Raw genomic sequence first — 16,772 nt, forward strand, 5'->3', positions numbered from 1 at the left:
ATGGGGAAATTTTTCAACATGGCTATTGTTATTTTACATTTCCTGCTTTGTCATACCCAAGGGAAAAGCCAGAACAGACTTTGCAACATAAAGTATTAGTATTTGATTTGCTACTCATTAATACAGAGGTTAAGGTCATAAACCAGCATGAATTCTTGCAAGGCATTTAATACAATCTTTGGAAAAGTAATTTTATATTAAGACTCAGTTAGAAATTCAAATCTTTGGGTTTTTTCCCTTTCAGGTTCTCCCCAGCCAGAAGAAAATGAACTACATGCCTACCATGTAAAATGCTTAGAGAATATAGTGCAGCTTCTTGATTGTTAATGGCCATCAGTCAACTTCTCATGTTGAAATTGAACAGCTTGTTCAATGAGAGCTTGAAATTTGAAGAAAGCACTTCTGATTCACACTTCTGTGGCAGCAGCATATCTGCTGTGGAAGAAACTTATGAAATCTTTGAGGAAGGAGTTCATCACTTTGAACCAAAAAAATTGCACTATATCTGGTTCAAACTATTTGTACTGTAATCCCAATGGGAAATTATAATTATGCTACTATGTAAACTATGTACGCAGAAGAAGGAATGTACAGGGGAAGAGATTTGAAAAATGAGTAATTTTCTTAAATTATGCATTGAAGTTGTTACTGTAAAGTATTAGAATTTCTTGTTTGGATTGTTCTTAATAAAGGGGTTTTTTTAACTGAGCTCAGCATTTTCTGTGAATGAAGTGGAATTTTTAAGATTGCGGGTATGTGCAGTGTATGCTCAGGTTCAAGAACTGAAAATGTTGGTAATTGCGGTGTCTTACACATATTAGATGCAGAACAGCAAGGTGCATGTTGTAGTTTTGAAGACTGCAGTCTCAGTTTCAGTTCAAATTTCCGCATGTTTTTAAGATGCTAACAATTGAGAAAGAGCTCTCAATTGCTGATATTAGAGGTGACAGTTGTGTTAACATAGCAGTTTACTCAGGATATGGGGTATGTGCATTCATTTTAGTTACATTGCAATAATGTGGAGAATATTTGAGTCAAAGTCTGTTGGTTTCTAAAGACTTCTGGTCTTTTGCTTGGGGCAAACTTCCCCCTCCCCACTCCCCCATTATCTGGGCCTGTGTTGTCTTTGAAGTGCTACTATGTAACTATTGTTACAAGTTTTTCAGTATTCTATGCTGAAGGAGTTTAAGAGAAAAATACATTGGCGTCTGAGCACAACAGTTTTTCTGGGCATGCTTCTGGAGTATCTAACAGGGTGTTTTAATTTCCCTCAACAAATAAAGCTTTTATGTCAGAGTCAGATAGAAGTGAGCTAATTCAAAGCAAAACCTGAATAATATCTCTAAGAATTATATCAAGGCCATGTCTACCTGTAATTAGTCTTTTCTTCCTAACCAGGTGCTGAAACTATTTTCTGCTGACAGAGGGGATTTTGGTTTATTTGTTTAGCAGTGCTTGTACATTATGTGTGACTTGGTATAATCCAGCTGACCCTAAGTGTGATGCTTATGGCTGGGCTAAGTCATTACTAGAAATGTAATTATTGGCTGATCTCCCACCTGTCCACCAAAACAAAGAGCAAGGATGGACCACCAAAACTTGATTCTTTTCACTTACTATGTTGTGTAATTACTGTATTTTGCAAAGGAGTTGTTAAATGCTATCACGCGCATCCCAGGGTATTCGTTGCAGAATACTCAGCTGCAGGGCAGGAGAGACAGCTCTGCAAGTCAGCATTTGCTGACTGGGCTTGGGTAGTGTCACATCTCTTCCCCTCAGACTACCAAGTGCTGAGTCTCTTCAGAGACTTATATTTCAGCACACTCACCCCAATGATCTTTCTCATAAATCAGTCACTAAGTCAAAATGCACATTGCCATTTTTTCTGTTTCAGAAAGACAAAAAATGAGAGCACTCAATGACAAATTAATTCTAATGGAAGTAACCACTCCTGAAAGGATGGCAAGAGCTCATTCAAAGCATAGAAATATACATGGATCTCATGAGGGGAATGAGGGCTGCAGTTGCACGACTTCATGAAGTGCAAGTACAATATAATAGGGCCATAGAAGATGCTTGTTTTCTACTAAACATTTCTATTTTAGTAAACTGTGCTTGTTCTTGAAGAAACTATTTGTATTGAATAATCTGGGCAAATTGCTAATACATTTGTTGTTACAGTAAGCCTTAGTGCTGTGTTTATCCCAAAATGAGCTATTTTCTTAGTGTTCTGCAACAATGTACAGTTGTGGGAAGCAATTGTAGCAATGTCATAAGTAAATACTTCTGCTGGTGTTGCTATTCTGAAAAATCAAAACAACTTTTAAACTCTGAGGGGTAAAATCTGTATTCACATTGTGAATAAGTTTTCCTCCTTCAAGATTAAGGAGAGAGCTTGATGTATTTATTTCAAGGACAGCACTTCCTTCCATCACATTTTCTCTTGAAAACTGGGGACATGGAGTGGCTGCATCCTGCCTTCCTGCCTGTTAACAAAGTGAGTTATAAAACATAAAAGACCCTATATTTCCTGCTCACTGGCACTTAGACTACCATAAATAGCCTCACAATAACCCTTAGTCTTAATAGCTTTCATGAAAAAAGGTTTACATATTTATAATTTGTTATCAGTTAATTCACAAATTTTGGAGATACACCTATCTTGAGGGATGGGGTATTTGTCATGATTGTGTTATCAGAGAAAATTAAACCCTAAAATACCTTTAAATTCTAAGAGCTGTAAAATAATTTTTTACCTTACTGAGGAAGGTGCAATTAAAGTGGAGATGGATTTCCTGAATAAGCTACAGAATTTAAAAGGTAATATTCAGCTTTCATCTTGTTTCCCTAATAAAAGGCACGGCCATGCAAGCTAGGAGTCTCTTGAAAATCCTTATCCAGGAGAATTCAATTACCATTTGCACTAACTGCAGATTTATCATGCTCTTACTTGGTTGCTTTATCTTTTATGATAAGCTTGTAATCAAGAAAGAAGTTATTAAATTCAAAAGAGGTAAGTGCATAAAATCCGCTAAAAATGAGGCTTTCAAATTCTTTTTAAAGATGGATGTGTCATCTAGTGCATGTTCAAAACTTTCACAGAAATAATTTTCACTTAAGTGGTATAAAATTGTAGATTAAGTTTAAATAATCTCATTTTGATTGTGTGTGTTCATGCAAATAGAGACATTTAGTCATGACTTACTGATGAAGTTTTCAAACCTTTGAGTAATAGGTTTTCAAGCCTACTTGAAAATCCTCGGGAAAAATACTTCATTTATGAGAAAGAGACTATTTTTCGCTCTTCCAGCAATTTGGGCTTAAGGATTCTCCTCACTCAGCAACTACACATCCCTGGATTATGTTTTTCATTGATTCTCTCCATACCAAACTTGCAAATTACAGAAATTATGGGCTTGTGGCAGCAGTTCTGGCCAGACTGGGAAGGGGAGTTTTCTATACTGAGACTTCAGCCCAGCTTTTCTTAAGGATTTCCCTTCACAGTAAAGTAGAAGCCGCTATGACAGCTTCTCAAATATGCTTTTCCTTCAGAGAAATGTTTAAATGTCTTACAAGAGAGAAAAAAATGGTTAGCAGCCACACGATTGCTGTCCACTGGGGAGTTTGGGGGCACTCCACTTGAGGTTTCTTCTGGCTGCACAAAAAAAAAAAAAGTGATTCCTTCAAGTCTCTCCAAGATGTCTCTTAGAGTAATGACTTACATCTCCACTGCTGAGATAGCAGTCATGCTGCCATTGCTTCAGGATAGAGAAGTAGTTGTGGTAAATGCAGTTTCACAGCACTGCAGTCTTTGTAGGCTCCTCTCTTGGCTCCTGGAGTGCACAATGGAAGATGTGCATTCTACATTTATTACCTCATCATCATCATCATCATCATCCTTTTCTGATTACCTAACCTTATTCAGGAATTCTGTGTGGCCTCTGAGCATTCCTAAGACTTGGTTAGTCTCCCTGTGTTGTAACCTATAAGGGTTTGTCCCCATGGTTGAAGGTCTGTGTGTGCCCTCTGGCCTCAGTTCCAGTTATTCCTGGGCACGTTATTTTTGTAACTGCTATTTTAGGTGCTGAACATTAGCAGTAGGGATTTTACAATTAAGTTTGGTATTCAATGTGTGTTCCCCTCCAGTCCTCTTCCAATCCTTTCTCAACCCACCACAACCTTTTAAAAAAAAAAAAAAAAAAGGAAAAACTGGTTGCATTTTCACTAGAAGAGGAGGTTACAGCATCCGTTTTCATCCATCCAAAACGGAGTGTCATTCTGTGTTGAATTTACAACAAACCTACAGCCTTAGGTTCACAAATGTCCTCATTCCTCATAAAACAGATGGACCTGTTTTGAATGGTCAATCTGGATGTTATGTCATCATTCCAGCTTCTTGATTGCTTGCCAACAGGCCTATTATACAAATTTGTATGTTTTTAGATGCCAGTCCTTAACATTTACTATGTACATGTAAGTCTTTGCTGAGCAGAACACAGGATGGCAATTCCCAGTTCTTCACATACAGTAGGTATAATACATGATTATAGTTCACATATGTGACTTGTAAATTTCCACTGATGTTGCACATCCTTCTTTACAAAGTCAGCTTTAGTAATGCTTCTTAGTTGAGAATATCTTCAGAATACTGACCTGGAGTTGAAACACAAATGGGAATGCTTTTAAACCCAAATATTCTCCCTCACCAAAATATCCTTCACTAACCCTAAGTGGCAGTGCAGAGCTTCACAGAGACAGAGAAGAACAGGAGATGGGGGGATGTCCTCAGCCTGTGGTCTTGTATTTTAAACATACTAGAAATTATAGGATCACCTGTCTGTGTTTTAGATCTAGAGGGTAATTAAATGCATGTTATTAAGAATTTTCTGACCAATCTAGATATGTCTGCTGAGTTTAACAAGAAGATAATAGATCCTCAGTTTATTTTCTGTGTTATGCTGCATCACAGGCTGTCACTGACTTCAGACACCAGTTAGTTATCTGAACAAAAAAATCCCAATAAAACAAACAAATGAACCCAAAAATAATTATTTTGAGAGAATACAGTTGTCATCTGTATTGACACCTAGGTGAGTTGAGAAAAATGCACCTCAACTGGGGCAACACTAATCAACGTGCAAGCGTCAGCATAGTAGTGCTCATCACATAAATGCAAGTTTAAAGTCTTTTAGACAAGCACAAAGTGATTACACTTCTGAGGTGGATTTCACCAAATCAGGATAGGAAAAATTGTCTTTCTTCTTGGTTTCCATTCTAGGACTCTGTAACTGAGGATTTACAGAAGAACTTTCTTGCAGTGCTGTGGCAGCTGGAGAGTGACTCACTCCTCCTCAGTCAGAGTTTTTCTTGCCCATTAGGATATTTTTCCAAAAGGATATTTTTCACAGTTGAGTAACAGTACCTGAATAAAAACTTTTAGTTGTTTCCAATTAAAACTACTCTATCTAAACTTCAGAGCCTTCCTGAATCTCAAGTTTGGTGAACAGGGGTTGGACTACATGATCTTCAGAGGTCTCTTCCAACCCTAACAATTTCATGATTCCATGCGTCCTGTAGATCTACTAACAGGCTTTAGTGCCTATATGATTAAATGCTATGGAGTTTCAAAGCTTTTCATAGATGGTAAATAACTGTGAAGTTTCAAGGGCTAACACAAGCTGCTCCTGCAGGTAACAGCAGTGTCACTGAAATTCTCATTTTTTTCTGAAAGTTTTGCTGTGATTTTTCATCTGTTTAGGTAAATTAAGACATCAGATGCTCATTAGTCCACAGCTCAGGAGACTGTTCCTTAGAACCTCTGTTGTTGTTGCTTCATGCCTGCAAGATGTACAGTTTCCAGTGTTAAAAATAAGTTTAAAAAATGAATATTAAATTCACCTGTGTGCTGGTTTCTGACCTAATAACTGCTACTCTGGAGTGAAAAATCTTGCATTGTCCAAAATTATTCTTCAATAATTAAAGGTTTGCAAAGCATCCCTGGGAAAAATGTGTATTAATACAAGAGAAGGAGTGGAGCCATACAGCAGGAGGTTGCCAGCAGCTAGCACAGCCTGTGGGAAGTTTTCGGAGTTCTGTGCAGCCTGTGGCTGCCTCTGTCTCAGGAGATTTATAGGAGAAAAATTCTGCTCACTTTGGGTGTTTGTTGACAGTAATTTGCTATGGTATTGTTTCCATTTTTTACATTTATCATGTAATGACAGCAATCCTCCCTCTCCATTTTGAATAAAGCAAACATTTTTACATGGTTTTATAGGGCAATATGATTGAGGAGTCACAAAAATACCTTTAAATGCTGTTTTTAGAGCTAACTTTCTTAACAACAGGAAGCTTGCATCCTGTAAAAATAAAATGAGAAAAAAAAATTTATCACAACGAATTATTAGGATTTGTATTATTTTATGAGTATTAATGAGTCTCTATGTGGCTAAACATGCAGTTTAATGTGGGATTTCTACAAGATGATTTTCAAAATATAGTATGACAAACAATGAGCATGGAAATTTTTTATTTTTATTTTTTAGAAGTATAAACAACTGCTTGTAAGAAGCAAATGACCATAAAAATCAATAGAAAAATCTAATTTTAGGTGGTGTTCGACTAGGTCCCAGTGGGGGAAACATTATTGTATGGACAAAGTCACCAGGGAATATAGCAGGAATTGAGGTCAAAATGTAATCACCCAGAACACAGCTCTTTGGGGTGGATTATTTTATTCTCTCTCTGAACTGAAATACCTTTTAATGGTAACAAATCTCCTTATCCTGTGCTGGGAGTGTATTTGCCATAATGTATTAGAAGAAAGATTCTTAACAGCCTACGCACTTTTTCATGTGATTCTCTAAAATGTTCTGTGCTTTCTCTCCAACATGCTGGAATAACTTTATTTTCAGTTAGAGATAAAATGGCCACTTGGAAGGAGTGGTAGGTGGTAAGTGCAAAACTAAGGGTTTGAAATCTAAGTAAAACTGAACATTTAAAGAAATAGAAAAGAAGAAGTAAGAGAGACAAAGAGATAAAAATAAACATTAAAGCAAGTACAATAGCCTGGTACTGTAGAAAATCAGTTCAAAGAACCATAGATATAAACACCTGTGAAAACAGTAGCTCGCTGTGCCATCACAGTTTGTTTGAATTCTAATGATTTAATCTTTATTTCCCTTTTTTGTTTTTTTTTCCTTTTTTTTTTTGTTGTGTTTGTGTTTGTTGCGTCTCTCACCTACGAGATGTTACATTGCTGCTGTTCTAGAAACTTCTATTGGTTCTTACTCTAAGAATGGAAATTTTGTGCCAACCACTTGAACATGACATCTTTTTATGCCAATTACAGTAGGTCAAGGGTTTTTGGTTTTTTTTTTAATAGCAGTGTAACATTATTAATAGCGACAGTCTTACAAATGTAGCACAAAGGGGTGACTTCCATGTGTGTGTTCACCTTCTCATACGTAAATGAAATGATGAGCCAGGCTGGCCCCTCATGGCTGGTTCTCTCTTGCCATCAGTGCATGTTATTGCTGCATTCCAAAGGAGTTCATTTCTTCATACAGAAATCCCCCCTCCCCAACCAGAAGAAGTATAATCTATGTTTTGGTGAAGTCATTCGAAATTCGTACTTGTTAATGTTAAGGATAAGATTTGTTTAGTTTCATTTATTTTCAGTTCCTGGTGTTTTACTTGCATATATCAGTACACCAACCATGACAGCTTTTTTCACATGCAGCAGAAGGTCATGTAAGTGTCAGAAATTTCTGTTAGCAGAAGTAATTAATACTGTCAATTTTTTTTTCAGATAAGCAAACTGTGAACTATTTAAAATGCTTTTAATGCTACACATTCTGTACAAAGAATGACTAATATCAGAATGCCAGAAAATTGTATCTTTGTTCTCAGAAGTATTTATTCACCATTTGATGAATTCATTCAGTGGCCATCTTCTTTATTTTATTTTATTTTATATGTATATATTTGAAGCAATAGAATTTCTACTTTAATGAAAAGGGTACACGTGTATTTGTATCAGGCTTGGTAAAAAATGTAGTTGATTCAATTGTATAAAAAAAGTCCAGAGAGACTGAGAAATAATGTCCAGGAAATATAATTTACTGTTATCTACAACAAAAACAACAGAAAACAGCACACAAAGCTTTCAATCCCAGGAATCCAGGGACAAAGTACAACTATAGCAATACACTGTATCTTTCATTTTATGTTTTGAAAAATAATAAAACAAAATAATAATTCTATATAACCACATTTTCTATTACAAAATAGATATGGTCTGCAGTGGATACAAACACTGATGCAAGTAAGCTGAAAAATGCAAATTTGACCTTGGACCTCTGGATCCAGGATATTCGTGTGAATAAACCAGAACCTGAATTTGTATGTGTGACAGTCCACCTTGTGCATGAAGAGCCCGCTCCCATTAGATCTTTAAGAATTAACTGCCTGCTAAGTCAAGGTCTCTGGTTATTTCTGATCAACCTAAATGCAGAGTATCAGCTCTTTAAGCAAGGTTTACCTCAGATTATCTGTTGAAATTCCTGTCTGCCTAATGCATCAGATTATTCTGGTAAGCCTTTGAACACTCTTACATCATAAATTCAGATCACAACCTTTCAAAAAAATCTCTTTCACTTCAACAAAAGTAACAAAAAAAAAAAATCCACTAAAAATAGAAAGACAAAATTGTACAAAAAGAAATACATGCAATTTTTCCACTTTGAGTGATTCAAATTCACAGAATCACAGATTCATTTAGGCAGGAGAATACCTCCAAACCATCAAGTCCAACCTCTGACCGATCCTGTCAATTAGACCACGGCAGTAAGTGCCGTGTCCAGCTAGTTCTTGAACACTTACAGAGATGGTGACTCCACCACCTCCCTAGGCAGTCTGTTCCAATGCTTAAGGAGCTTTTCAATAGAGAAATTATTCCTGATATCCAACCTGAAACTCCCCCAGTGCCTTTTGAGGCCACGTCCTCTCATCCTGTCACTGGTTGCCTGGAAGAAGGGGCTGACCCCCAGCTGGCTGCACCCTCCTTTAGGCAGTTGTAGAGAGCAGTGAGTTCTCACCCTGAGCCTCCTTTTCTCCAGACTAAATATGCCCAGCTCCCTCAGCCACTCCTTGTTTGGCTTAGTCTCTAAAAGTTATATGTGTTGTATTTAAACTGACAGGGACTTTCGCACATGATTTCGACTAAGGGGAGTTGAATTCAACCATCAAAATAAGAACAAATTATATTTGACTGATGCAGCATCAGTATGTTAGGACAGTTATGTTGGGATAGTTGATAAGCACTTTTTGAGCAGATATGCTACTTCACAGGCATTTTATGATTCCTATGGATCATACATGTAATTAAAAAAAATCTGTCACAGATCAGTCAGTGCCTCTTGTTATGAATATACTAATGAAACAAATGATCTAGGCAGGAGCAATAATTCAATTTTAAAGTTAAATCTGCCTAAAATAACTTGTGATGATTTTTCAAGAGGTGCTCTGAAGCCATATAGATGTAATTAAACTTTCAGCTTCTTAGAAATCAGTGAGCAAAATATAAGAATGTGACTCACCATAGCTTTATGTCAGTATAAATATCATTGATTTCTTTGGAACTGCATTAGCATAAAACAGATGTAATATGTTGGAGGGGATCAGGCAAGAGTTTATGGCACAATTATGCTACTTCTACTAAAACAAATGATTGCAGCAGATATTGTTTGGCTCCATTTATTCTCAGTTGACTGTGATACCTTTCTTGTAAAAGCTCTATTGTTTTGTTTGGCTTTGTCTAAACACATGAAGTTCTGCAAAGCAACAATGTGCCCAAGAAATAACTGTTCTGAATTTTAGTAGGAAAGGGGATTTTACTTGAAGATTGTCATTTAGCAGTGAATTTGGGGTGGAAAGGTAAAAAAAAAAAAATCCCAAACTAATGCCAAAAATATTCAGTTTAATTCATTAGAATAGAACAGAATTTTAATTTTTCTTTAGATTTTGTCTATTTTTTCATTTCATTCCATATGTAAAGATTTTATAGGGCTTAGTTGTTTTTACATACTTTCTGTGTCATTCTTAAACCCTTTCCAAGGTTTAGAGTGGGCAGCATTTAGTTCATGATTCATTCAAAAGTTTGCTAGCAAATTATTTTTTTATTCTATTTTGAATCTCTCTAAGCAGGGTAGTTTTAGTGGAAGAGTTCACTTGCTTGTTCTAAGGAATACATCTTTCAAGGGTCAGTTTGAGTGGTTGGTTTTGTACCTCTCCCAACATTTAAAGCCAGTCCAAGATCAAAAATTGGAAAAGAAAGAACTGGCCATGCATTCTGCCAAGGCATTTGTCTGGAAACCACGATATTTGCTTTTGGCGTTAGGAGTTTGGGGTGGTCTTATTTGCTTTTAATTTTCTCTTTGTGTGTGTGTGTATAGGGGAGATTTTAGATAGCATTGTCTGCTTGAGTTATCTTGTAGGAGAGGTGTGCACTATCAGAAAATGATTTACTGTCACTTGGCTGTTTACCAAGCTTTTTCCCAGTAAAGGTCTGCAAAAAGGGCTTAAAAAGGAAGATGCATGAGATAACTTTGCTAGAAACATAACCCATCAGGTCCTGGATGCACCAACACAAAAGGTTAAGGAAAGATGCATTGTTTGCCCTCTTTAATTTTCTGCCTGGAATTTGAAGGCCATTTAAAAACTCATAAGCTTCTTTGCCTTATAAAAGTTAGAGGTCTTTTTGGAGAAATTTCTGAGTTTGCAACATCCTATAATTAAAGGTAGCCTCAACCTTAAGTGAGCTGCCTCTGCAGGAAGTTTTCACATCCAAGCTGTATTTGAGGGCATTGTTTAGGAGACAGCTCTGTAAGCCTATGCCAGAAAGAGAAAAAAAAATCCAGCACCATTCATTTCCTTAAACAGACTTTTAACACGGTTTATTTAGCATCATGATGGACATAAAAAGAAGAGTTGAACTAGGAAAAGGATAATTCAGGAAAAATAATAGGTGTATGAGGATGGCTGTACTCTGAAACAGAAAGTTCCATTTCCTGTCTCAAAAACAGGTTTTTGTGAGAACCTGGAAGCCTTTCTGCTTTGATTTTTCTTTCATTAAAATGAAACTATCATGTTTCTTCCAAAAACATCACTTTCTGCAAACTAATAAAAATCAGAGTTTTCAGCAGGAATACAAAAATTAAACTGAAAGAAATAAACACAGTCAACTATGCAGTATTAGTACATTACATACTTTGAGACCCAAATGTACTTTATTACTTTCTTTCATGAATTAGGTTTTTTCATATCTTTCATGTTATTACTGGATAGAAATGCATAGACTATTCGTCAACAGATTTTGAATACAAATCAAGTACTATCTTCCTATTACAAAAATATAAGAATTCATAAAATATTTCTAAGGAAATTTCTGATACCTTATTGACCTAATCATTTACAGGCAAGATCACTGAACAGAAAAGGCTTAGACTGAAGAAAAATGTGTGCTGACAATTTTTATAATTCAGCAATCATGTAATTAAAAACATAAACCAAACAAATTAAATGGGTGTTTTATTTAGTTAACTTGTTGGGGTTTTCTCTTACTTTTCTAAGTAGACTAACTTGGCTTTTTTAATTGTCTTCACAAATATCTTTACTTTTCCATTTTATTTTTCACTTCTGTCTTATATAAATGCAGAGGAATAATCTGAATGGCTGCTTTAAGGGTTTCCCCTCCGTACTTTGGCACATGAACTTCCCTCAAGTTCTACAAGTCCTCACAGAAAGACACTCTAGCCATGAACACATCAAAGGAATGTTACTTACACATTGAATTCGAAAATTCCACTAACTTTCTTATCTCCTACCAACACACCTTTCACTTGAGAATCTTAGTCTTTCACGGTGCTCAAAAACTGCTCAGCAGTGGTGCTTCTTCTGCTGCTCAAATTGGGCACTTATACCTTAGTACACCTCACTGTTAGCCATCTGTGACCAAATGTATCTTTCACAGGATCAGATGATCCTTACACACGTGTCACCTCCCTGAAAAAGCTGGAAAAACACTCTTGGAGCCTTCTGACCTTGACTTAAGGTCACTTACACTGCCTTACACCCCCTGAATATCCCTCCAGGTATATGCATATGTCCGGGGACACCTGGGACTTGCCCTGTGAGTTTCCCTGCTGTGACAGGAACTCGAGGTAAGGCAAAGGTGCTGCTGTTGTCTGAGTGCTACCCCAGGCCTAGGGGGAGGTGTACTGGGGAGCATTTGCATGTGAATTGCTCACCTCTCTTCTACACTTTTGCTATTAGTATTGTTACTGCTACTGTTTGCTTTCTTACCTCGTTGCTGTTTCCAGTAAACTGTTCTTGCCTCAACCCCTGATCTTTACCTTTTGTGCCTCCAATTCTCCTCTCCAGCCAGGGAAAGGAAGAATGAGAACACTGAATTGGAGAGTACATTCCTAAACCACAACATTGACACATTTAGGTATTCAGTGTTATGTTAGGATGAATAGCCAAAAATATAAGTAATTTTCCAGTTCCAAAAATGCAGAAACATTGAAATTTATTTAAGATTTCTGAATTCATATCCTCTTGCAATATTTTTTTTTTGGTTGAAGCACGTTATCATTAAACTATGATTTATATAACATTACCTCTTGCAGGCCAGGATGTTTAAGAATAAAAAATTATTGAGATGTTGAGCAGGTAGATTATATTTACTTTTCTACATTTGGAAGTCTTTTAGATTAAATTTTTCCCTCTCCGAATCATCTTTATCAAGATATCCCCAAAATGTGACTATATTTAATTTACAAATATTTTCTTTCTCTTTGTTGTAATGTTTAATGTCCATTTAACTTCTCCTTTGAGGTTAAAGAATACATACAGAAGAATCCCATCCCTTATGTTACTGAATAAGGCATGCCTATAGATTAATCCAGTTTGGGATGCTTGGTTGGGCAATTAAATTAGATGCAGAATAGGAAAAAGCAAACTGAATTATTGTGCCTTTATCCATCTGTACCACTCAACCATCCCACTTAAAGAAACAGAGAATGCTGCATGGAAAAGAGGCTTTTTTTTTTTTTTTTTTTTTTGATGGTGAACCCTCATCCACAGAGAAAAAGGGACATTCCTTGTCAGTGAATTTTGTTCAGGATTATTTAACCTGGCTTCTACAGGGTTAGAGCCAAACTACAGGGGTGCTCACTGCAGCTGTGAAATTGCTAAAGCCTCCCTCCTCCCAGCCCACTCGCTTCATTACCTTCACTGAAAAGTCATTGAAACTAGAGAGCCTTTTTGAGCTGGCCATTTTCCAGTTGGTCATATTTGCAGGTAGAGGTGGTAGCTTGGGTGGTTCCCCTTCTGGCTGTCCCCTGCTTCACTGCACTGCCACACTGAAGGCTCTACATTCTGGTGGTAACAGCCTTCTGCAAGAATATTTGACATTCTATCTGCATTATTGCTACAGGCCTATCTGTTAAATCTTAAATACTAATGAATCATTAAAAAGGGTATTAACATATTTGCTGGCCCTATATGTGTGTCTTATTCTTCACAGTTTTATAGCAATTTCTATTAAAAACCTCATTACAGAGATTATTGTGACATGCTTTGAAACAGCAGCATTCATTACATGTTATCTATGTATTGGAATTTGGGAAATTAATGCACCAGGAAATGAAATGACTCACCCAGGGTCTCTGAAGATGTATGTTCAACTCATGATTAAAATCCAAGATGTAGATCTGCATTGTGTTTGCTGCACAATCTTTTTTGCTGTTTTTCTTTTCTTCTTTAAACCACATCAGTTTTACATTAAGCTGGAAAATTCCACTATGCTGCTTTTGTTGTCAAACTGTAATTGGCATTTAGCCAATTACTTCAGTTAAATGCAGCTTGCTTGTGAGCGTTCCCTCCCTTTACTTTTGGGTTCGAAGCATGGAGAGAAAATGAGATAACTGGGTAACACGAGCCAGGCTGTGGGGAAGGATGGGCAGAGAAATGGAGAGGCAGAGACCAAAGAACTGCTCAAGTGATGGAGTGACTGTGAGATGTGCTGCTGCTGCTGCTGCTCTGAGTCTTGTATCCACAAATGGTCAGAGTTACATGGATTTTCCAGTCTTTCAGTGTGGGTGGGGTAGGGAGAAAAGAGGGTTAGAGGTAAGGGAGGAATGAGGAGAGGCTGTGAGGGAGCTGCACATTGGGCTTTTCCTTACCTTACCTGCTCTGGGACATTCACTGCCCAGGTGGGTAGCGTGAAGATGGTAGATATTTATTTCCATAGGTTACATCTTCTGTAAAAATATGGTGTTTTATGTGTCTGCTTCCAAATTGTATGAGTGGAATCAACCTTTACAGTGCCTACAACTTTTTTGATTTGAGCCTTGCATATGTGTTGCCCTTGTGTCTCTAAAGGAATTGTATTGGTGTCCAGAGGAGACTTCAGTTGCAGCCTTTAGTGGGGAGACCCAGCAGTTCCCTGGTCACAGGGTACTTTTTTAGCAGGTATGATGAGGGATCCTGTCCTTGGCGCCATCTTCCCAAGAATTCTTGGCATTTGTAATAATTTCGCCTGTTGTGGAGCAAATAAATGTCCTTAGACATCAACATATCATCCATACTTAGTCATCATAAGGGGTTAGAAATTTATTTCTGTTTTTCTTTCAGTGCCAGATGGAGAAAAATGAACAAGAAATTCAGAGCAATAAAATTGCAATTTATCTATATAGACAGATAAGTGAAAAGTAATATTCATTTAAGGGAATATGTCTTCATTTTGGACACATCCTGAATATATCTTAGCTTTAGTTTCAGAAAACAGATGTGTGAAATAATCCATTTGTTATAATAATAGTGAAGAAATTAACATGTGTTTATATTTTTCATTCCACTTTAGATTTTGTGGAACACCACTCATCTGTAACCTACTATATGCACATGTATTATTATATAAAGAAAAGTATTTCAAGTTAGAGATGTACTTTCTTTTTTTGCTTCTTCTGCAACTGCAATGTGAGAACTGCTAGGCAGAAGGTTGAAGATTTAAATATGGGATCCATATAGTTCCAATGTAGAAGATTTAAAGTCTGTAATGCCACAGAGCATTCAGGAATCTGACCAATTTGACTCATAAATCCTTTCAAATACAAAATCTGCAGTATAGTATCTGAAGACTCCCATTTCCTGTTTTTCTTATCAGTAATGCTTCTGTGCTTCCTGAGACAAGCAAAATGTAAGTTAATCTTTTGATCTGTTTGAAAAGATAACTTTGTCATGCAAATAAAATGAGGCTCAGTCTCCAGTTCAATTCTCTTCCATTTAAATTTTCATACTGAGCATCAGAGGGAATACTGACTATCCAGGTGTACCTTGTGAATCCAGATTTTGCATTGTCCATGACAGTTTCAACTGCTCAATTAACATGTAAATAAGTAATGCTCTTAGGAAATATGAAGCTGCTTAAAAAACCTGTGTCCTCTTGTAAGACTTTTTTAATCCTAAAAGCCTGCACTTCTGTGAAGTTCCAGTACTTGTGGAAATTTCCAGAATACTGAAGTAACTGGAATCAAAACAACACACAAATGAAGAAACAAAGTCAATAAAAATTTTAATGAGGAGGCAGTTGTGTTAAAAATAATTTGGAAAACTAAGCTCAGGCTTTTGAGCAAATATTTTGCATAAAATATTTTTCTATATTTTAAGATTATTTTTTTTTTTTATTTGTAACATATCTGATAAATTTGTGAGTGTGCTGAGGCACAAGAGAAGTTTTCTCTGAAAAGTTACGGATATCCCATCCCTGTAAGTGTTCAAAGACAGGTTGGATGGGGCACCTGGTCTAGTGTCCCTGCCCATGGCAAGAGGGTCGGAACTAGGTGGTCTTTAAGGCCCCTTCCAGCCCAAATCATTGTATGATTCTGCGATTCTATGAAATCAAAGTATACCACTTCCTCACAAAACAAAAGCCCAGTCCTGTTTAGAAGAATACAGTATCTGCAACAATTTCACTTATCTACAACTGTGAACATTATTTCCCAAGCAGGAAAACATAGGAAATCACTTGTAAAAGCAAAAAAGTCACAAGGAAAGAAAAAGGAAAAAAAATAGTCAAGGTTCGTTGACATCTCACACTGAAACTCAGGTTTCTCCTTTCCCAAAGAATCATTCTCCATAAGAAAATTAATAAAATACTTGAGATGTCAGTGAAAATTGTTGTAGAAAACAGGAACACAAGAATCATGTCAGCTTAAGAGATTGAGAAGAGTAACCTTTATAAGTTTTTTCTAAATTTTGACAACACATTACTAATCACATATTTATAGAAATATTTTAGCTTTTATTGTTTTTTAAAAGTAAGTATATTCAGGTAGTACAGCTTTTTAAGTTAAAAAGCTGTATACAGTAGAATTTCTTTATTCAATTTGGCGGATTCTCTTTGTTGTTAAGATGAAATAGAAATATGTGTAACTAAAAATGTGGCAAAATAGAGAAATTGGAAACATTGAAGATTATAGAATCATTTAGACTGGAAAATAACTGTATGTTGTATTATGCTAAAAGATGCCTAGTGTTATACAGATAAATATATGCAGATTCTGATTTCCAGTCAGGTTGTTGCATTGTGGAAGGTGTTTTAAGCAGCTCTGATGCAGAGTCCTTCTCAAGCTTGTGCAGGTTATTACTCACCTGAAATATTAATTTCCATTGTCAGCTTTTGTTCAAATTACACTTGTTTATTCATTAGA

The 16,772-nt window shown here is 36.4% G+C and overlaps 1 protein-coding gene across 1 annotated transcript in view; it reads left to right on the forward strand.

Annotated features, from left to right (window-relative positions):
- The window catches only part of RTTN (rotatin), a 79,613-nt gene extending 78,354 nt beyond the window's left edge, over window positions 1-1,259 (forward strand). The window contains exon 49 of the mRNA XM_058833580.1: window positions 245-1,259. Coding sequence (XP_058689563.1) covers window positions 245-327 — 83 coding nt within the window. The 3' untranslated portion in view covers window positions 328-1,259. The remainder of the gene's footprint in view (window positions 1-244) is intronic.
- The last annotated feature ends 15,513 nt before the right edge of the window (window positions 1,260-16,772 follow it).

The sequence above is a fragment of the Poecile atricapillus genome, chromosome 2 (genome assembly GCF_030490865.1).
Source record: "Poecile atricapillus isolate bPoeAtr1 chromosome 2, bPoeAtr1.hap1, whole genome shotgun sequence".
In the NCBI taxonomy this organism is placed as follows: domain Eukaryota; kingdom Metazoa; phylum Chordata; class Aves; order Passeriformes; family Paridae; genus Poecile; species Poecile atricapillus.